This window comes from Cololabis saira, chromosome 19 (assembly GCF_033807715.1).
Source record: "Cololabis saira isolate AMF1-May2022 chromosome 19, fColSai1.1, whole genome shotgun sequence".
Lineage (NCBI taxonomy): Eukaryota > Metazoa > Chordata > Actinopteri > Beloniformes > Belonidae > Cololabis > Cololabis saira.
The window spans coordinates 14,746,706-14,769,792 of record NC_084605.1 but is presented as its reverse complement, the minus strand read 5'-3'; the positions used below and the strand labels follow the sequence as shown (position 1 = coordinate 14,769,792).

At 42.1% G+C, this 23,087-nt stretch overlaps 1 protein-coding gene across 1 annotated transcript; it reads right to left on the bottom strand.

Moving 5' to 3' along the window:
• Positions 1-207: 207 nt before the first annotated feature.
• dhx8 (DEAH (Asp-Glu-Ala-His) box polypeptide 8) lies at positions 208-23,087 on the bottom strand. Its single transcript, XM_061708965.1, has 23 exons — positions 22,929-23,087; positions 21,053-21,138; positions 20,894-20,966; positions 19,833-19,927; positions 19,283-19,389; positions 18,762-19,160; positions 17,910-18,054; positions 17,426-17,632; positions 16,776-16,863; positions 16,502-16,599; positions 15,016-15,163; positions 14,306-14,487; positions 13,393-13,587; positions 12,175-12,360; positions 10,308-10,518; positions 10,043-10,224; positions 5,974-6,114; positions 5,719-5,874; positions 4,357-4,494; positions 4,089-4,217; positions 2,675-2,871; positions 2,418-2,597; positions 208-875 (listed from the first exon to the last, which is right to left on the bottom strand). Exons 1-23 carry the CDS (start codon positions 23,035-23,037, stop codon positions 656-658), a joined length of 3,672 nt encoding a protein of 1,223 aa, XP_061564949.1. The 5' UTR covers positions 23,038-23,087; the 3' UTR covers positions 208-655.

The window sequence follows — 23,087 nt, the reverse complement described above, 5'->3', positions numbered from 1 at the left end:
TTCACAGCAGCCTGGAACTCTGAAGTACCAGAAACATCCCAGTTTCTGGGTTTTTGAGCGGGTCGTCTCTAGTCCTGTAGGAGCCTCAGACCAAACTATTTTAGTTCTTAAATCCCCCCATTAACGTTAATATTACAGTATTGGTTACATTTAACTACATGTTATAAGAACCTCAAGCAGCACAAAGGCCCGGGTCAGAAAAGAGAACAATTCACAGCTTTTTAATCAAACTTTTTAATCATTTCATTGGCCCACTGACGAATGAAGTTATTTTACAAAAGACATAAGACGTGTTGAACTATGTTTTTATGGTAAAAGTTCAGTAGAACGCAGACTAAAAATCCCTCAGGTTCTTAATTGGGTCAAATTGAGACTACAATTTACAGAAAAGAAATAAATAGGCCGCTGTTTTAAAAAAGAAAAATCTCCCCTGAAGTCTGTGAAACATCTGTCTCCAGGTTTTCTTTTGTAACTGATCTCGTGACATGTTAAGTTGCTTTTAGAGACTCACATGCAAGTTCCTGCATGAACTCAGACATGACGGGGAATCTGGGATGTTTACGTGCTAAGAGCTTTAAAAGGAGTGACCAACGGCTCAGAGTTGATTGGAACCCTTCAACCAGCCGCGTCCAGTACGCTATGACATCACGCCACGTTAGCGGCGCCTGAAGGCGCGGGAGATCCTCCAGGCGTTGGGCTCCTCGTAGCGGTTGTACAGCGGCTCCAGGCGCTGCTGCTTCTTCTGCTTGCTGAGGCGCGTGGGGTCAGACACCTTGAAGAAGGCCGGAGAAAACTCCACCAGCCAGCGGGGGTCGATGGTGGTCACCTCCCGCATGTACTCCTTGGTGGTCAGCACCAACTCGTGGTACACAACCCTGGGAGAAAGGAACAAAACAAGTTAGATACCCATCCACTTCCTCTTCAGATGTGTAGAGACTAGTGTTGTTTCTGTCAGCCTGTTTCAATTCTAGTTTTAGTCTCTAGTCTTTGGGTCAAGCTATCATTTTAGTTTTAGTCACGTTCATTCTCCTTTTAGTCGTGTCAAGTTTCAGTCGACTAAAAGGTCTGAGCATTTTAGTCTTATTTTAGTCAGAATTGTCCAGTACCATTTTAGTCTAGTTTTAGTCAAAGATTGTATTTAGCCAAACCCATTTTACAATAGAGGGTCTGCATTGACGTCACTTCCCCACTGGACCCTTACTCGAGTGGCAAATTTCAGCAAAAATGGCTGCAACTAGTGGAGAAGATGGAATAACAGATGATTATGGGCTTAAATTAAAGGCAGTTGGACTTGACAGTGACCCGTACAGTTACCTGAAGAACCAGTGGTCCATGGACATTAATATTTGGCCACGAATCAAGTTTCCTGATATTTATATGTACTTAATTTCTACGCCGGGGAAATACACGTAGCAAAGCTTGAAGGCTTACAAATGTCTTGACCCTTGGTCCTACTTCAAGGCAGGATTTGTTGTAGAAATTAAAGTAATGAGGACACCGAACTTTATGATTTGACCGTTTAACGTTAGCTACCCGAAAATCCAACATTACCTGATACAAAATGGGAACCGCAAATCCACGTTTCGGCTGGAATCCGACAAAATTGAAAAAAATTGAAAATTAAAAAAAAAAAAAAAGATTTTCCGATTCTAAATCGATTCTCATATTAATTCCTAAAAATCGATTCATATATCTAAAGATCAATTTTTTTTCAACATTACATTACAACTTTTGGTATTTTTTGGTTTATGCCAAAAAAAGGAATGTTTTGTTGGACAAGAGAATAATATGTTTAAAGGTATGAAAACATTAAAGTTTTCAGTTATAATTGCATAAATTGTCTATATTTCATTACTTTATATACTTTCTTGGGGTTACAATTGCATAAAATGCTAAAAATCAAATTCTCAAAAATCAAAAACCGAAATAGACCGAAAATGGAAAAAATAAAAACGGAACGTGGGAAAAAATGAAACTGATTTCATCCTTCTCTGTTTGCTGCCCTGGATCTGTTTGATAATTCTGACCCACACGATGTTTCTGAAAGCAGTTATATCAGCATTCTGGGAGGTGATTGGTCCTTACAGCATCATTAGCTGCCAATACTTGCTGTTGAATCTCAATATTATACTAGTATTAATATGTTGTATAACTACACAGTCATATAAATCATGCAACAGCTAATAACACTAACCCAAATCAATATCGGAATCGAATCGGATCAAATCGTGATAATCGGAATCGAGTCGATTCTTGACATTTGAATCAATTCCTAGCCCTAATTATATATTTAATTACACATGACCATCATTTCCGTTGCGTCTCGTCTCCCTCAGGTGATAAAGGTTCATTGACGATGATATTTAGTCATAATTTTCGTTGACGAAAGCCACTTTAGTAGTGCGGTGTGTTCGTACCATTCAGGCTGGCGGTTGAAGAGCGCGCTGGAGGGGTGGATGTAAACCACCTGCTGGTCTATCAGGGTCCTGTAGCCCTCCTGAGGATCCTTCTTGGCTGCATTTCTGAAGAAACCACTGCAGATGGCTTTCTGCACTCGTACTGTCGCTTTGCCGCAAGAGACCACGTCCAGTTTATGTCTGAAGAGGAAGAGGGATCAGTTATACAGTGGGAGTCCTCCTGGTTCACCTGTCATGTGACTGTGGGTGAGCTCTACCTGTCCATGATGCCCAGCATCTGCTTGCGGATGTCCTGAGCTCTCCGGAGGGAGCGGGCCTGGATGAAGTTCTCGTAGCACCACGGGTTGGAGAACTTGTTGTTCTTCCAGGAGTTGTAGACGGCCAGCAGGGTCAGGTGGTCTCCCTCCGGCTGGTGGAACTTGGCTTTCTTCTGGTCGGCCAAGGCCTGCTTGTCCTGGGACACAAAACAGAGCAATTCTAGAAAACTCTGCTTCCTCTTGAGCGCAGGAGTTTTAAAGGTCTCGACAGAAACATCTCTCGTATTTACAGTAATCCCTGGTTTTTCGTGGGGGCTTTGTTCCAAAAAGAACCCGTAAGTGAAATCCGCAAAGTAACTTCTTTTTTTTTTTTTTTTTACAATTATTATACAAGGGATCAAATAGCAGAGATCAGCCCCACTGCGACCCGAGTAATTGGATTTGAACGGAGAAAATGAAAAATGATTCTGTACAGTAGGACAAATTGTGACTGGCGCGTAGTTCACTGCTCTGACTGTCGCTGCATCCTGACTCGCTCTGTAGCATCTTTTTCTTCTAAAGCTCGCGGTGCAGGAGTGTTTTTTCGAGAGAAGAACATAGTTATGGGTCGTTGTCGCTCTTTTTTCTTCTGGCCAAAAAGATTCTTATAAACCGACATGCAACCATCGATTATATCTGAGAACTGTAATGAACGATTCATCAAAGGGTCCCGTTCTTGAGCTGCTCGCTGAAGCTCATTGGCCGTTCTCAGCACTGTTGCTAAGCGACCAACGTTATTGACACATGGATCGCTGCAATTTGCAGAAACAACTGGATTCCAGGCACCGAAACGTGGATTTGCGGTTCCCATTTTGTATCAGGTAATGTTGGATCTTTGGGTAGCTAACGTTAAACGGTCAAATCATAAAGTTCAGTGTCCTCATTACTTTAATTTCACCAACAAATCCTGCCTTGAAGTAGGACCAAGCGTCAAGACTTTAGTATGTCAAGTCAAATTTTATTTGTATAGCACATATACAAACGGCTGAGCCACAACCAAAGTGCTTCACAGGAAGTGCTTAAATGCCTTCAAGCTTTGCTTCGTGTATTTCCCCGGCGTAGAAATTAAGTATATAAATATCAGGAAACTCGATTTGTGGCCAAATATTAATGTCCATGGACCACTGGTTCTTGGGGTAACTGTACGGGTCACTGTCAAGTCCCACTGCCTTTAATTTAAGCCCATAATTGGCTGTTATCCCGTCTTGTATTTTGCCACTCAGTGCGAGTAAGGGGGCGTGGTCCAGTGGGGAAGTCACGTCAATGCAGACCCTGTATTTAGCCAATCAGAATGCAGAACACAATGCACAATGCAAATCCGTGAAGCAGCGAGACCGTGAAAAGTGAACGGCGTTCTAGCGAGGGATTACTGTACCTTAGGCCTGTAGAAGACGTTCTGCACAGAGAGCATGGACACGATGGTCAGCATCTCCTCACTGCAGCCCAGATGGACGGACATGATCAGCATCTTGCACAGCATGGGCTCCAGAGGAAACTCCGCCATCTGGGAGACAACAGTTTGCAATTATCATTCAAGCAAACGCCCTTCTTTCCTGTTGTTTCCTTTTCAAGACACGAGTAGTGATGTCAATATTTTGGAGTGCATTTCTCCAGCCGAGGGGAACAAGTAAAAGCGTCCTCACCCTTCTACCCAGCCGGGTGAGCAGGCCCTCGTCGTCCAGCGCCCCCAGGGTGTAGAGCTGCTCCATGGCTGTGATCAGAGTCTCCATGGGAGGCGCGTCCATGAAGTCGAAGGACAGCAGGTCGTTGATGCCCATGGCCTGGTGGAGACACCACAGAGTCAATAACGGTTTACTCTCTGTACTAGAGCCCTGCGCGGGACTGTTTTCTTCATCCCGCTGAATTTCCGACCATCACCGTTACACTCCCATGTGCTCCCGCAAAACTCAGAGTTCATGCCCGCACAATAATAGACATGCACTGATTTTGTATCTGCTCTCGTCCCGCAAGAGAAATGTTGTCCCAGACAAATCTATCTGATTTAATGTTAACATGATCATTGTGGAGCTTGATGGATAATTGACAGTTCATAGGCCACCTGACTGAAGATTAGATGCAAATTCATCATCGCACAAGCTATTTTGCCTTTCACACACGCATCAATTATGTGATTGGGGATTGTGAGAAAGTGAGCAACCCCTCCCCTTCTCACCATCACCAGACTTTTTTTTAATGTGTGTGGCAGAGTGGAGGATTGGGCGTGGTCTGCGGGGGAGCAGCACACAGGTGTGCCTGGTTCTGCTGATTGTGGCACACCTGTGTCCAATCAACCTCTCCACCCTGCCTGGGTTTATAAACAGCAGCTGCATACCAGAAGGGAGTCTGCTGAATGGAGGTAGCTGGCTGACAGGCTATGCCCCATGTGCCATTTTTTCAGAATACTGTTTTTGCCTTCGCCTGTAGGTTTTTTTGCTTTTTGGCACACAATAAAAAGCCTTATTTTTTGGCATTCTACGCTCTGCAAGGTTTTTTTTTTTTACACCTCTTCACCCAGGTCGAGTTTTGCCTTGTCCCCTTGTACGTGGGGGGGCCGCTCTGGTTCCTCACAGGGATATATCAATGAGCGTAGGCTGTGAATGGCTCAAATAACACTAATAAATAACATAAAATGAACAAAGTTGACAATTTAAACAAATTAATTTAACAAATGAATCCCTTGGCCATTATATTGCTGTGGAGGAAGAGAAAGCTGCTGACAGACTGCGTTCCCAATCCCTGCGTCTCTCTTCCAAGATGCGCCACAGACCCTAAACGCAGTTTCTCCAAATATCTGACTTGCCTTGTCTTGTAAAGACCTTGTTTGAGGTTCTTTTCCACGTCATTGATTTCCATCTTGTCGCTAGGCTACATCCCGATCTCCGGCGAGATTTGCGGGACCCAATCCCAACGCAGCCCTCTACTCTGTACCTTTGATGAATCTGAACATACTGAACTTGGCCGACACCAGCTCCCGCTCAGAGCGAGGGGAACTCTTAGAGACGAACCTTCAGAGACAGCACAGTGCTGGCCAGGTTGGTTCTCTGGATCTCCGGCACGTTGGTCGTCAGCATCTCATCCCTGTACGCTCTCTCCGTGTACAGCCTGTAACACTTGCCGGGGCCGGTTCTTCCTGCACGACCCGCCCTCTGCTTGGCCTGGGCCTGAAATCCAAACCAACCGTTATCGCCTGATTCATCTCAGCACCCCGATAAAAAAATATATATATATTTATTTTGCTGTAGAAATGCAAGTCGTAGTACCTGCGAGATGGGAGTCACCACCAGCTGATCAATGCCAGTCTTAGAGTTGTACACTTTCTGCTTGACAAAGCCGGGGTCCACGACGTAATAGATTCCATCGATGGTCAGAGACGTCTCTGCGATGTTTGTAGCAATAACAACCTGAAGAAGGGAACAAAAGCCATTTTATATTTGCGTTTCAATTCAATTCAAGTTGTCTTTACTAGAGATGCACCGATCAGGCTTTTGAGGGCCGATCACCGATTACCAAAATCAGTATCTGCCGATCCCGATATTGCAGATCACCGATCACAGCGTGAAATCCATAAATTCTTCAATATTGTTGTCTCATGTACACAACACTGACATTGTATTATTAGGTATAAAAATTATGAGATGAGAAAGTATCATGAATTGACTGTTTTATTTCAGGCTGAGGCAAAGTGCAATATTTCACGCTCTAGAGATTCTTAGAGACGACTTGGACTCGTGTAGCTTACTAGCTTAAGCTTTACTGTATGGAGCTAGAACAGTCTCATAATTCACAAATGCACAGGACAAGTTTTACAAATGCACGGACCGATTTGCAAATACACACACCGTTTCACACGTGCACAGGACAAGTTTTACAAATGCACAGACCGATTTGCAAATACACACACTGTTTCACACGTGCACAGAACAATTCACACGTGCGTAGGACAAGATACACAAATGTATTTTTGATGCACACACAAATATAACCTGATTTACACATGTTTTTTTGTCTGTGAGCTGCGCTGGATTTGTGTGTGAGTTTTGAGACTCTCCTGACGTGACAAGATCCACACGTAGGTTTTTTTTAACACGGAAGGATCTGCAACCAATCAGATTAAAGGGGCGGATACACCTGCTGTTAGAGCTGCGTTAGCGCTGGTTTGTCGGGCTGATCAACCAGAGCCGTCAGGAGACTGCACTCCAAGTCCTGCCGATGCAGCAACTGATGATGAAAAACAGCGGAGATTTTTATATATTTGCTCCGTTTGGTTTCACGAAGTATTACTGTCCCGCTGATTCATCTCAGAACCAGACAGACAGCAGAGAGCTGCTGCGCTGCAGCTCACGAGCAGCAGCGGCCAGGTGGAGCAGCACGCGCATGTCAGGAGATTAATTTACCCAAATATCTGGAGTAACGTCGGTATCAGTCGACTGATAACCGAAGAACCTCTGTATCAGCTCAGATGTTTGATGATCGGTGGACTAAACCCCGACCAGCATCATCACGGCTGCATCTTCCCATGCATGACTCTATCTGCACCGGGAATGTGTTGATCTGCCACCGCTGTTTTGACACATGTTTGTCTCTGTGTGGTGGCGATGTCACATCATAAATGTGAGGATAACAGCTGCTTGTTTCTGACCTCCGTGTCTGGTCCCTGGTCAGCTGGTCTGACCGGGACCAGCGCCACCCACGGCCAGAGCCAGAACGAGACTGCAGCAATATTCACCCCCGTCAACAGGCTTGTTCTCCTGAAAGACTGTAGTTCAAATATATATATATCTCCGCTGTTTCTCATCAGCTGCTGCATCGGCAGGACTTGGAGTGCAGTCTCCTGACGGCTCTGGTTGATCAGCCCGACAAACCAGCGCTAACGCAGCTCTAACAGCAGGTGTATCCGCCCCTTTAATCTGATTGGTTGCAGATCCTTCCGTGTTAAAAAAAACCTACGTGTGGATCTTGTCACGTCAGGAGAGTCTCAAAACTCACACACAAATCCAGCGCAGCTCACAGACAAAAAAACATGTGTAAATCAGGTTATATTTGTGTGTGCATCAAAAATACATTTGTGTATCTTGTCCTACGCACGTGTGAATTGTTCTGTGCACGTGTGAAACAGTGTGTGTATTTGCAAATCGGTCTGTGCATTTGTAAAACTTGTCCTGTGCACGTGTGAAACGGTGTGTGTATTTGCAAATCGGTCCGTGCATTTGTAAAACTTGTCCTGTGCATTTGTGAATTATGAGACTGTTCTAGCTCCATATTACTGTGGTAATAAATGTGTACAACACACACAACAGCAGACATGTCACTCTCTTAATTAATTAAGTAAACTATAAACCTTAGTTTTCCTGTGGAAAAAGGAACTAAATCTTAAAATAAAAAATGAATTTATGTATTATTAAGCTTTGTGAAAACTTTAGCGATAGCATCCACCGTGTGTGAGGAAACCCTTGTAGTGAAGTGCAACTCTTCACACTAGAACTCCAAATGTCACCCGTGAAGCGACTGACACGACTGTCGTCCTGCATAAGGGTTAAGGTTAGGGTTGGATGTGACTGTATATAGTTGGTATAACTCTGGCGGATATTCATCAGCGAAATATTTACGACTCGGCAGCACATACCGGGATCCAAGCAGCTAATGTCGCGTTTAAACCCGATGTCTTCTAAAACAGAAAGCAGCTGATGATCAAGGCATATGAATCCATCACCTTACGATGTAGTTCTTTATTTTTCTTGCTGTTGTTGCTGTCGTTTATAGGTCTCTGTTACGTTCAGCGGAGTTAGCCGCGTTGCTCCTTCTCTTTCTCTGCCTTGGCGGCAACTTTGAAAACTCAATATACTCCATGATGTGAGAAACTTTCAAATGTCTTATAAAAGAATTTCAACACAAAAAAGCTGATAACATTCATCCTCGGGGTATTTCCTTTCCACACACTTTGCAAATTGCTAATTTTTTGTCCTTTTCAGACATTGTAAAACTCCTGTACTGACGAAGCCGGTCACGCCCCCTTAGGAGACCTGGGTCTGAGATGTGGGAACACACGCACCGGGGGCGGGTTGTTGTTGTAAACTTCATCGGATTGGCCTGCTTTTAACTAATATTGTGAGAACAAAACCGATAGGGGCATAATCGGCCGATACCGATTGGTTGCCGATCAATCGGTGCATGTTTAGTCTTTAGGATCTTTCCAGAGACCCAGAACATGACCCCCGAGCAATTATTACATAAACATAACAAACACCGGCAGGTAAAAACTCCCCTAGTGGGCGAAAAACCTTAAGCCAAACAGTGGCAAGAAAAACTCCCCTTTAGGAGGGAAGAAACCTTGAGCAGGACCTGGATCATAAGGGGAATCCTCCTGTCGGAGGACAGACTGGGCAGAGCAGGAAAAGAGGACAGACAGGGAAAATGAAGAACAGAGAAAGGAGAGACAGACAGAATGGCCAGCTAGTGCCCGGCAGAGATAACTACATAAGCAGATGTGAACAGCAGGCGTTGCAAACTCGCTGGTACCAGCGATGCCAAACACCCATGAAAACTACTTAAGACGGGTCTGGAATACATTTTTAGTAAAGCATCAGCATCATGTTAGATTACTAATGGCGCTTTTCTACTAGTACCTACTCAGCCCGACTCGCCTCGCCTTGGTTCTTTTCCACTAGGGGTCTAACGTGCCGAGTAGATACTCTTCTGTATCTATTCTGCTGAGGTTCTAAGCGGCTGAGTCGGCTGCATCTGACGTCATCACACTACAGGCCACCGATTGGTCGGGGGGTTGGAGTCAGACGTCTGAGTCAGGATGTGACATCATCGAAAGAGCGACTCTGACGGTTTCTTGTTCATTTTATTCGACAGGCAATGGCAGCAAAAGTCTGTTTGGTGATCCAACTCTGAGGTGCAGATGTTCATAAACCTGGTGGCTGAGGAGAGAATTAAAAATGGATCTAGACGAGTGATAAGGAACGACCAGATCCACCAGGAGCTCTGTCACTTCATAGCTGCTCACGGCTCCAGCTGACTTTTCAGCAGCACAGAGACAAACAAACAAAAAAAGCGTCTCCGCTTGAAGCTTCTTTCACTAATTTTTTAACTTGATATGGAACACAAGTCACAGACCCAGCAGCACATCTATCATCTCCTCCAGGTTCTACATCTTTAGTGTTGTCTTCTTCATTTAGATACACAATCAAATACGTCACAGCAGCTTCGCTCCAACCTCCTACTTCTGCTCCAGGTGCTGAATTGTTATGGAAAAGAAACCAGGCCGAGTTGAGTCGAGCCGAGTAGGTTCTAGTGGAAAAGCGTCTTAACAGAGAGAAGCGGTACCTTTCGGCTGCCTGGGGGTGCAGGGTCAAAGATCCTGGTCTGCATCTCACTGGGCAACGCAGAGTAAACTGGCAGGATGATGAGTTCAGGAACGTCAGGTCCAAGGGACTTCATCCTCTCGTACAGGATCTCACAGGCGGTGTCAATCTCTTCCTGACCCGTTAAGAAGACCAGGATGTCACCTGAGCGGAGAGGACATACACACGGGGGAGTGTTAGGAGTCTGCCGAAGGAGCCGCGTGCGTGTGTTTCTGTCAGAGACTCACCTGGAGGCTCCGTCAGGTGGATCTGCATGACGGTGATGAGGCTGGCATCCAGGTAGTCCGTCTCGGGCTCCTTGGTGTAGAGAACCTCCACGGGATACGTCCTGCCTGGGATGGTGAAGATTGGTGCTTCGTAGAAATACTGGGAGAATTTGACGGCGTCGAGCGTAGCTGAAGTTACGATCAGCTTCATATCCGTGCGCTTCTGTACGGTCTGAGTACAAACAGAAAACAAAGAAATGCTCAGGAAATAGTTCCTGTTAGTATTAATTTATTGTCCTTTCAGAAATTATTTTTGCATCTGTGGCAGTCAGAATACAAAACATAAAACAGAACAATATACAAGACAATTCGTCATAGAACGACTAAGTGCAGTATATTACAACACTATACAATAACATACCACGGTCTGTGTGAATACTCGATTCTGATTGGCTGGCAGGTGTTCATTAAAAGTGATAACCTACACCTAGAAAACAAGTTCGGTCAAATAGCCTGATATCTTTAATATCATTGCGCTGGATCAACTGCCAGGTGGTAACCACGGCAACGGAGATTCAGAGAAGAGCCGGCTACAGCAGGACGGTGACATGAGTGATATGATTGATATTTGTAGCTTAATGAAACGTTTATTTATTTGAATGATTGATATTTGTAACTTAATGAAACGTTTATTTTTTTGAATGGTTGATCATATATGTAGCTTAATAAATCGATTTAGGAAACTATCTGTGGACTTTGATTCTTTGAAACAAATATATTCACTGTTTGTTACTGATCTCCCGTTGCTAAGTCGTATCTCTGGTCCGTCCTCGTTACTGGAGAAGTCAACACTGTGTCCGTTGCATAAGGACCTTATGGGACGGTAGTGATTGTTCCAGGTATTAGTCAGACCCTCAGGTGTTACCATGGAAACTGAGTTATGGCTTGTTAAAAAAACTTAATTTACCAGGTTACAACGGCTGCAGACGAGAGATTAAATAGTCCGCTCAGCCGCTCAGCCGTGGCTTGTTATAAAATGAATGATTTCAACTGAAAAGACATTAAAGCATGAATAACTGATTTAATATTTATGTTTTTTGGTAAGTGACCGTGGTATAAGCGGGATAATGCCCTTCGAGGTGTACATTAACATAAATATATGGACTTCGCGGGGGTTCACGCCCACGCGAAGTCCTAGACTAGATATACTAGAGCAGGGGTCGGCAACCCAAAATGTTGAAAGAGCCATATTGGACCAAAAGCACAAAAAACAAATATGTCTGGAGCCGCAAAAAATGAAAAGTCTTGTATAAGCCTTAGAATGAAGACAAATGGCGAAAGGCGATAGATGAATGTTGAGAAAAAAGTCAAAATGTTGAGAAAAAAGTCAAAATTTCGAGAAAAAAGTTGAAATGTTGAGAAAAAAAAGTCAAAATTTTGAGAAAAAAGTCGAAATGTCGAGAAAAAAGTCGAAATGTCGAGAAAAGAGTCCAAATGTGGAGATTAAAAAAGGAAAGGAAAAAGGAAGAAAAAAAGAGAAAAAAGGAAAAAAAAAGAGAGAAAAAAGGTCAAACATTTTTGAAAAAGCTCCAGGGAGCCACTAGGGCGGCGCTAAAGAGCCGCATGCGGCTCTAGAGTCGCGGGTTGCCGACCCCTGTACTAGAGGGTATAAAAGATCTTTGGGCCCGGGTGGTCCGCAGAGCCGGTACCCTATACCTCCGTCCTGATGGTAACAGCAGATATTCTGCATTGAGGGGATGAGATACATCGCTGCAGGTTGCCCTCCCTTTCCCAGTCACACGGGATTCACAGAGCCGTGAAACTTAGTCTGTTGTTCTCCACTTTGAGGTAAAATGAAAACAGGAGACCTGTTGTCGCGCTGGCTTACCTTCTTGAGGAGCCCAAACAGAACATCCGTGTGGATTGTCCTCTCGTGGGCTTCATCCAGCATGATGATGGCGTACTGGCCCAGTTCAGAGTCGATCAAACACTCTCTCAGCAGCATACCGTCCGTCATGTACTTGATAACCGTCTCGGGGCTGGTGCAGTCCTCAAAACGGATGGTGTAACCCACCTGCACAGAACAAACAGGACAAATGTGAAAAGGCTCCACCGTGTAGTCTGGGCCGACGTCATGGAAACCAACTGAAAATGTATTGTGAAGGCTCTTAAATCCCGTGGCTTCTCGTAGCAACTAGGACCTAAAACGTAACTGCAGCTGCATCTTAAAAAACGACATTGGTGTGGATGACCGGTTGGAGTTCATTTATCTATTAACACCACATTCTGATCACTTGCATGCTCTTCCTGGACCAGAACTATTCACCGCCTGGATTCAAGCCTCCCATCTGACCCGCTTAGTTACTTGCACCCAGTTCATTGCACTGTATTAGAATTTCAAACCTATTTCTACCTCTTATATTGCTTTTAAATGTTCTTATTGTTTTTATTTGTGTTTTATTGTTTGATTTGACCGAAGGTACATAAGAATTTCACTGTAATTACTTGAAATTATATGAGACAACTAAACAAGACCTGAACTTGAAAGGAAACGAGTTATTAAACCCTAACTGAACAATCACAGCAAAGACACATCACACTGTAACTGTTTCAGAAGTGAAATTATTGATCTGCATCAAGCTAACAAAACAACTCACGAGACTGTGAGCTGTGGTCACTGGAACAAATAACGTTGGATGATTGCTTAAAAGTTTAGGCAAAACGATCAAACCCGCTTTCATCGCAATGCTTAATAAAAGTAGTGTAATGCAAATTAGCACTGTGTTGGGACTAAACGGTGGGATGACTTAAGTCTTCAATTGACAGGAAATGTAAAGACTGATCACTGAATGATGGAAAAAGGCTCAAATGTTTAGATGAATCCAGATTTACTGCCCTCCATATGATGGCAGTATCTTAGCTTATTGAAATGATGTACCAACGATTGCCTGATCGGTTAGTATTTGTAATAAATTGATTCAGCAGTTCAGTATCAGAAGTCCCCGTAACAAAAAAAAACTAAAAAAATGTATTGTGTCTCTAGAATTAAGAGTACGTTACAGGCAACAAGTGATTAAAGGGCTAACGTTAAACGGCTTTAACTCACCTCTTGACCCAGACAGCAACCGTACTCCTCAGAGACTCTCTTGGCCACCGACATGGCGGCCACACGACGGGGCTGGGTGCAGCCGATCTTCCCCCGGGTGGTGTACCCGGCCTCCGCCAGGTACTGGGTGATCTGGGTCGTCTTCCCAGAGCCCGTCTCGCCAATCACGATCAGAATCTGGTTGTCATGAACAGCCTGACGGACACAAGTCAACAGGTGTCAGCTAAGGGATAACCACAATCTCAATGTATTATTATTTATCATACGTACAGTATTTGTGTATCTATATCTCTATTAATATATATTGATTAATAGTTATATGTAGATATGTTGATATATAGATTTATAGTAATTTTTATGTATATAATTGGAGCTAAATATATGAACCAATGTATATATAGCATATCTACTCATAGCTATATTGTATATTATATAAGTATATTGTTATACCATTGCTGTCTATTGTTCTCTATTACATTGTATTATTATAGTAAAGTAATGATAATGTAATACTATGCATTATAATTACTTCTATTAGTACATACATACATACATAGAAGCACAACTAAATGATGGGTGTTGTTTGTTTTTTTTGTTTGCCTTGATTTGTTTGATTTTGACTATATTTATATATACATATAATTGAATATTATATCACGGTATAGAACAGTTATTAAAGTAGGTATGGGTTATTTATAAGTAAGCTTATTGAAACTCGTCTTATTATATGTAAGAATGTATGTAAGATTCAGGGGTAGGACTCGATAAGTGGTTACTTCATTCCTACTCCGTTTTGAGCATGTTGGTGGATCTGTAAGGTCTGCTTAAGTGCTGTATGTGTGTGTGTTTGTATATATATTTGTATTGTTTTGTTTGTTTTCGACATGTCAGGAGGGCTTTGATGGACAGGAACCTGAATGAGCTGCTCTTTCAGCTTGTAGATGGGGAGGCTCTCCCTCTGCTCCAGGATAGAGAGCTGCGTCTTCTTTCCATAGGACGCTTTGTTCCCTCCAAAAGCATGTTTCTTCCACTCTGGGATGTCATTGGGCATCATGCCAATGCCTCTCATGTTGGCAGCAATCTGCCTACCATCAACTGTAAAAGAAGACAGTGTTTAAGGCCACTTGATAACAGAGGAAGGGAAGAAGGGAGGAAAATAAACACTAAACGGTGACATCACAGCCTTTTCAGGGGGGATATGGTAGGATGGAAGGATAATGCCATCTCATGGAAACTGTTTAGACCACCTTGGGGCCAGTGAGGGCATACAGAAACTCTGAACCATGGCGAGATGATTTCATCCGGCCAGATGGGAGGCTGAAGGAAGCCAGATAAGCATCTCCAGCGCTGGCAGGCCCGAGGCTGCTGTCTGACAGCATGAAGAAAGTCTTTCGTCTGCTTCGGACTGGATTACGCTTCTTATAACGCGGGGATTAACATACTGGCTACACTAGTAATTCAATTTGATATTTATAAATAAATAAAAAACCCAAAGAGATACACTTTTCAATAAACTTTAAAAACAAAAGTTTAAGATAATGGAAATCCTACATTTAAGAAGGCAGATATCTTGAGAATCAGCAGCGTATATGACTTGATGAGCGTGTCTAATGGATTACTAACCGTCTGGCAGCGGGTCGACCCAGTGTTTGTTCAGCCCCATGGGGATGGAGTCCATCTCTGCCTCCCGCGCCGCTTGCTTCAGCTCTCGTCTCTCTTTCGCCAGAGCGCTCTGCATCATGGCCGCCTGAGACAGAGACCCATCCGGGTTCTGTGGGGAACACGGGGAAACGACTGATCAATCAATACTCTACGCCTTCATCCCAACCAGAGAATATCAAATTAGATACAAAAAAAATAAAAAAAAATCACACGCTGCCCAAAGAACCACCAACAAAAAGAGAGTGGGTAACAATTGTAAAGGAGTATTGGTACAAATGAGTGATGCACATGAATGTTGTAAAAGAAGACCTTTTATGTTAACATAGGGCTGGGCGATTTTGGACAAAAATAAAATCACGATTTTTTTCTCTGAAAACCCGATTTTCGATTTCGATTTTTTTGGTAAAACTACAAAAGACAATGGAATGAATTGTTTCAAATATTTTATCTTTATTTTTAGAGAAAAATAGCAAACAAATTTCCCTATTGGGAATGAAGTGCAACTGAAAGATACTGTAAATCCTCCTTGAGTTTAGTAAAGTGACAACATTTACAATTTTCTTGACCAAACAAAGATGACTAGACGAGCTCCGTCTGTAATGCAGCCAGCTGCAAAAAAGGAAAATCGATTTTCCGATTTTCCTTTTTTAACATCGATTTTGATTAATAAATCCAATTTTGATTTAAAATCGATTAATCGCACAGCCCTATGTTAACATATTATGAACATTTTCTTTCTTTCCTTTAACAATTACTACAACATGCACCTCATTATTATTATTTTTTTGTCACCTATTTATCAGATATTAAGGCAAACTATGTGCTCAAGAGTAATATGGACTAAGGAGGATATGGACTGAATTCAAATCACACTCCTATTGAAGCCTCCTGTCACCTTTACTCTCTGTGGAAATGTTGGAAAAGTAACACAGAAAACAAGAAATTAACTCAGAAAAGACAAACTCTATTGTGCCGACCCTGGTATCCTGTCTGTTCATATGTTCATCAGCATGTACATCTGTGTTATATTTGTGTTACTATAAAAACTAAAATACAAATAAAGTAAAAAATAAATAAATTTAAAAAAAATCCCACGCTACCACAGAAAAAGATCTGATGTAGATAAATTAAGGTCTGTTCTTCACACGGCATAACATTAAGGGAAAATAAATCATTCTGGTGAGGTCTGGGCTGGCTGTTGCACCAACTTTTTAATTTGTATTGCCATTTTTTAAAAACAAGACAACGCAAGTTTATTCAAACAGTCTGATTTAATCTAAGCCATGCCAACGTGAGCATTTCTCCTCATCCATCCCTCTATTTTCATACAACACACACACATATGATATTTAGGATAGCATTTTTCTGCCCTTTTCTGCCCGTTGCACAGCTTTAGTCCTAATAAGTATGCTTTCCCTTTAACTCAGTAAATGAAATCGGAGTGTACCTTGACGATCTTGACGGGGCTCATGTCCATGCTTTGCTTCGTGTGTCCTCTCAGAAACGGGGGTTCCTCCTCAACCAACTCAATTTCCAAGTCTTCATCTGCATGACAAGAAACACAGACTGTGAGGAAGCGGCCCACTCCCAAAAATCACATGAGCTACGACGAAAAATGAACAAATTGTAGACCACTTGAAAAACAAAATGTGAGAGTATCTAACATAAAAAATGTGAAGTGTTGAATATATCCACGAAAGGAAGATAAAAGCATTCCTCACCCTCTTCATCATCAACTTTAGGAAGGATCCCCGTCTCGTCATCAAAATCAGGGAATTCTTCTTTGGACAACACGTTGGCAGCGATCATCTGAGAACGCAGAAATCAGCTCAAGTTCTCTTAAAGTTCAATGCCCCAACAACAAACTGGGGTTTCTTTTTTTTTTTTTTTTTAGATGAAGCCTTGTAAATAAATTATTCTTCATTCTAAACACACCAATTAGGTGGTGGGTAAATCTATTTGATCATCAGGTAAATAATAGGAAAAGTAAACAAACTTTGCATGTTTGCTTACTTTTTCCAGACAGACGTCTTACAAACAGTTTTATTTTCATCTCCACCAGACACAAAGTTAAAACAAATGGTTATTTAAAGTTATTCTATGAAACTTCTGAGAGCTAGCAAGATTTGAAAGTGGCACCTCCTCTAGTGGTTTAAAATGAAGGCATCTGATTGGTTCTTTCCCTTCCTTGACCTGGACCAATCCGTTTCATTCGGACCGAATTGGCGGGGCTTAGAGGTGCCTCTTTTAAAATTCTTGCTAGCTCTTCCACATTTAAATCAGCCTTTTGCTTCTATTAAATTGCTTTTTTTCAGACTACTTAAAGAAACAAAATATAACCCAATAACAACCTGAAACAAACATCTCACACCTGTTTGATCTCCCATTTCTCCGGGTCGGAGATCTTGGTGAGTCTCTTGCGCTCCAGCGTGTCGTCCTGGTCCATCTCGGGAGCGTGGCCGAGGTTCAGGTTGGTCGGCCGGTCCGGGTTCCTCATAGTGACCTCCTCCCCTCCTTCTGGGCCTACGTTCCTCCTCCTGTTGGGGTTAAGGTCCTCCCCTGTGTCCTGGTCCACATCCTGGCAATGACGTGAACCAAGATTCACACTTATGTTCTGAGAGTTTCGTCCTTAACGAACAACCCTTAAATAAAACCCAGTGGTGATAAAAGTCGAGCAAATATTCCTTGTGGAAAATAACTAGCTTAGACTTCGATAGTCATTCATCAACTACCGTCTTCAGTATATTATCGTTATTCAATAATATGTGAATAATTAAGATCCAACGCTGCTGCTGAGCAGAAACTTTAATTCCTCTTTTTTTGTTTTAATTCAAAGAAACTGCCCGTTTTCTTACCTTCATACTGAGGCTGGTCTTGGAGCCGGTGAAGGACAACACCTTGACTTTAACCCGCTGGCCTTTGCTGACAACGTCAGCCACGTTGGCCACACGACCTTCTCTGCGGAGCTCAGAAATGTGGACCAGGCCCTCCCATCGTTTTCTAAACAGGTGGAGAAGCTTGTCAACCGAATGAAACAACCTCCTACAGACTTACAGGTGCAGCTAAATGTATTCAAACTCCTGACAGATGATATATTCTGTTGATCTCTGAAAAGAAAGCATATTTAAAAGAGGAAAGAGTAGTGATGCACCGAAATGAAAATTTGTGGCCGAAACCGAAAATAATAAACACTTGGCCGAATACCGAACATGGTTCTTCAGCAGTTTTTCATTTATTTTGCCAATATTTTCACCATTGCATAAATCAAATACATTTGATTTAGGCATGCTTTTCAAAGAAAAAAATCTTTTACAAAATTACAAGGTAGAAAATATTTATTGAACATAAAAAAATGAAATTTTTTTAATTTCCCAGCATTATGTTGTTTTGGTTCCACCTCCTGGTGAATGTTAGGTAAAATTCTTATGGGGTTAGTTTTTGGTTGGCCAACGATTTATGTAGTTTACGTTACGGGACGGAGCGGCCAGTCTATTTCCTTATTTTACAACGCCGTTATTAATTGTTTGGTTTTTTCCCCCACTTATTCCACCGAACACTGAAAGAGTTTTTTTGCCATTTTCGGCCGAACAATTTCGGTTACCGAACAATCGGTGCATCACTAGGAAAGAATTTCATCCAAAGCCAGTAGGCCTCCCCGAACTCAGGTTAAAGTTGCTGCAATCGCATAAATGTGATTAAATACTGACCTTAATCCCTCCAGCTGAACAAAACATCCAAACTGCATGATGCTGGTGATTTTTCCATTGTAGATATCCCCGACAGAAGGCTCCTCGGGAGGAGGGCGGTCCACGTGTTTGTCCTTCCAGCGGTCAGCGTCTCTGTCTTTTTCTTGCTCTTTCCTGGGGCTGGGTGAGCGATCAGACCATCGAGAAGACCGGTCTCTTCTCTTGCCACGATCTCTGTCTCTGTCTCTGTGCCGGTCTCGGTCTCTGGAGCGAGACCTGGATCTCGAACGTGATCGGGAGCGGTGCCGTCTCTTCCTGTCCTTGTCTCGATCCCTGTCTCTGTCTCGGTCCCGGTCTCTGTGTCTGTCCCTGTCCCTGCTTCGGCTGCGACTTCGGCTGTGTCGCCTCATTTTATCTGATCTGTGAGAGAGAGCGGGGAAAGGGGCAGAAAAGTGAGTCTCGACCACTACTTAAGACAAAAATAGTTATAAAAATAGAAGTTCACATACACAAACATAAAAAAGAAAACAAAATCATCTCACTTGTGCTTGCTGCCCTTGCTGTCGCTCTCACTAACACTGGGCATAAACATCTCCAGTTCTTTCATTGCATCAGCAGCTACTTTGACGTCATCTTCATCCAGTAGCCGCTACAAAACAAATAAATAATGTCCAGAACTGTCAACATTTGTTGTATCCAGTATCACTTAATACCTTAACTCTGACCAAAAAGCTGTGTTCATGAAATCTATTAATTTCATGCCAAACCTTTTATTAAAAGTAAAGAATGGAAGGTCAAAAATGTCTTATGAAAGTTACTGCTGCAACTAAATGTTTAGAATGTAAATGATTGCATGAAACCACAAGAATCTGACGTAGCCCAACAGTGGCTGTGTTTATAAGGACAGAAGTAATCAAATTATTGACCAGATTCTAAATGAATCGATCAGCCCTTCAGCCCCGACCCTTTGGTTGTGACCCAAGTGTTCATGCTTGGTGGTGACCAATACATTTTTTTCATTCATTCATTCATGATAACAATACTCTTCAACTTCACATGTTTATTAATATTGTGCAAATAAAGTGGACACACCTTTGGTGCGGGATCATTTGCTCTGCACAGAGCAGGAAACAGCTCCTTCAACTTGTCCTTTTCTGATCTCGGCTTAGCCGAAGAAGTCTCTGAATCTGGAGGAGGGGAACATGTATTAGTGAAGGTTTAGATCAGGTGGGCCTGGCCTTTTCATGAAGAGTTGTGAGAAGGCTTGCCACCTGTCCCTTGAAATTCAGAATTATGTAATTGGGAATTAAAAGTTGCGTTCCATATTGAACCAATATGGAACGCAGTTTATTCCGTATTTCACAATTGTCCCATGCACGTCTGTCACACATGAACAATGAACTAACAATAATGAACAAAATAAAGGACAGGATTTATTAAAGACAGCAACATATGTTGGTTCGCTCTCTGTTATTTATTGATGTCATAATATACAGGTAAAGGTTGGAAAATTTTAATACATTGCAAAACTTTATTCGTTTCAGTAAATTCAACTAAAGGTGAAACAAATATATTATTTCCAGCTACATTCAAAGTGAGATATTTCACACCTTTATTTGTGATAATTTTGATGATTATCGCTCACAGTTTATGAAACCCCCAAATAAAAAAATCTGAGAAAATTTGAATGTTTTATGAAATCTATAAACAATTCGATCATCAAAATTTTAACAAATAAAGGCTTAGAATATCTTGCTTTGCATGTAATGAGACTATGTAATATATAAGTTTCACCTTTTAAGTTGAATTATTGAAATAAATTAACTTTTACACCATCTTCTAATTTTCCGACCTTCACCTGTAGGCTATATTTATATTTACCATAGGAGCAGAGGATATTTCAGTTGCTAGTATGGTTGGCTGTCTGTACAGTCATGCAATTTCAATGCTATTAAAGCACTTTAAACTTTAAATCAAAGCATTTTGTTTTTTCATATAGAATAAATACATTTCTATGCAGTTTAGAATTTTTGGGGATGTCCCTTTTTTTGGCGCGTGCGCTGCTGAAATCGGGGGGTCCCTTATTTCTTTTTCTGAAAGGTGGCGAGGTGGTGAGGAGCCGTGCAGCGAGCAGAGCGGGGAGCAGCACCTACCTTTGCTGCCCGACGCCTGGGACGGAGGTCGCATGGTCTGGATGAGCCTGAGCAGGTTGCTGATGAGCGAGTCCTGCAAACACAACACACGTCAGGAGACGCCTCCAGGGCCAAGTCCTGGTCTAACCACCCGCTAACGGCGGGGGCAGAGCCACTTACCGTGAATTCTGCTCCATTTTCCAGCAGAAGAGCCTTGAATCCGTCAAAGCTGGATTGTTTTTCTGCAAGGCTGATGACGAACTCCGCTGTGAGGAGGCGACAACAACAACGAGCAAGGCAAGTTTATTTATATAGCACAATTCAACACAAGGTAATTCAAAGTGCTTTAGATCAACATTAAAAGCGGCAAGACATAATTAGACAGTAAATAACAAATAAAATGAAATCGAATTATGAGAAAAGAAGGTAAAATAATAAAAAGCGCAAGTTGCTGAAAACATAAGGGCAGTAGAGTACAGCAGGTAAGTATTTAATTTAAGAGTACACTTCAGTAAACAGTAATGTTTTTAACCCTGATTTAAAGGAGCTGACAGTTGGAGCAGACCTCAGGTCTACAGGAAGTTTGTTCCACCGGTGAGGAGCAGAATAAGTGAATGCTGCCTCACCTTGCTTGGTTCTGGTTCTTTGGAACCACAACAAACCAGATCCAGATGAACCTCAGGGGTCTGGGAGCTTCATAGGAACTAACAGATCAACCATGTATTTTGGTCCAAGACCATTCAGTGCTTTGTAGACCAGCAGGAAGATTTTAAACTCTATCCTTTGACTCACTGGAAGCCAGTGTAGCGACGGCGCTACAGAGCTCTGTGCGCCAGAACCTCAAGGCCTGTAAAGATGCCATTGCAATAATCCAACCTACTGAAAATGAATGCACGAATACGTTTTTCCGTGTCTTGTTTAGACAGAAACCCCTTAATTCTAGCAATGTTTTTTAGGTGGTAATAGGCAGATTTAGTGATAAACTTTAGATGGCTGCCCCCCCACCCCCCTCTACGTTACATTAACGTAAAGATTCTAATCCTGACCCTATGCGTTACATTAACGCACATCCTAAGTAACTTCTGTACAGACTCATATCCGGCACTTTAAAAACCTCATATTGAAAGTAGTTCATGATATTTTTAAAATGGAGAAGCTAACCTTTTTTTTAAGACAGGAACGGAACAAGTTTGATAACCTCTGGGAAAACTGGATAAGCTTTATCACAACATCAAACTTGATTGATTGATACATAATTAAAACGAAACCCCAGTTCCTAACTCCACTCAGTTCAGTTCATCTGTTTGTTTTCTATTTTTCTTAACTTTCCTTTTTTTTTTTTTTTTATAAGAGCCATACTTGGATGCAATATTCTACTGTTTTACAATTATATTTTGTTTTATTATTGTATATTATTTGTATTATTATTATTATTGTCAGTACAGTTATCAACCAAGGGTTTTGTTCACAAATATATATGACGGCCAAACAGTTTACATGAGGTAAATATATATATATATATTGACTCTGTAGCTATTGTTGTTGACCGATAACTGGTGCTGATGGTGTACAAAAGAAACAAAGAAAAATGTATTTTACTTTACTTTATTTATCAATTAATATTGATACTGCGATTATGTATATCCTGTATGGCTGACTTTATTTCTTCAATAAAAAGTTTAATAACATATTGTACATTTCTGTTTATACATTCTATCTCTTATATATTTGTATTGTGTTGCACCATTCACCACAACAAATTCCTTGTGCGTGTTAACAAACTTGGCAATAAACCCTTTTCTGATTCTGATTCTGTTTCAGGTCTGAAAACCAGCACTGGTTGGCATGGTAACGGACTTACTTAACACAGATCCACCGTCATTTCACTGCTTCGAGTACTTACTTACTACATACTTTAGAACGTGAGGGTCACAAATCAAGTTAATATGGACTTTACCAAACTTTACAAACGTGTTTGTAAACAAGGCAGCGGGCTAGTTAGCATACACACGCTAGCTGGGTTTTAGTCGTCACATCTAACGTACTAAACACTCACCTAGATCCTTATCGTTTATTCCCAAGTGATTATCGAGCTCCGTGCAAACCTTGGACACCAGAGACAGGTATTCGAGCTGCGACAGCTCCTCCACGCCGACGTCTTCCATGTTTCCTCCTCACGGCAGCGCGGCGGACATGTTGGACCCGAGGAGCTCCA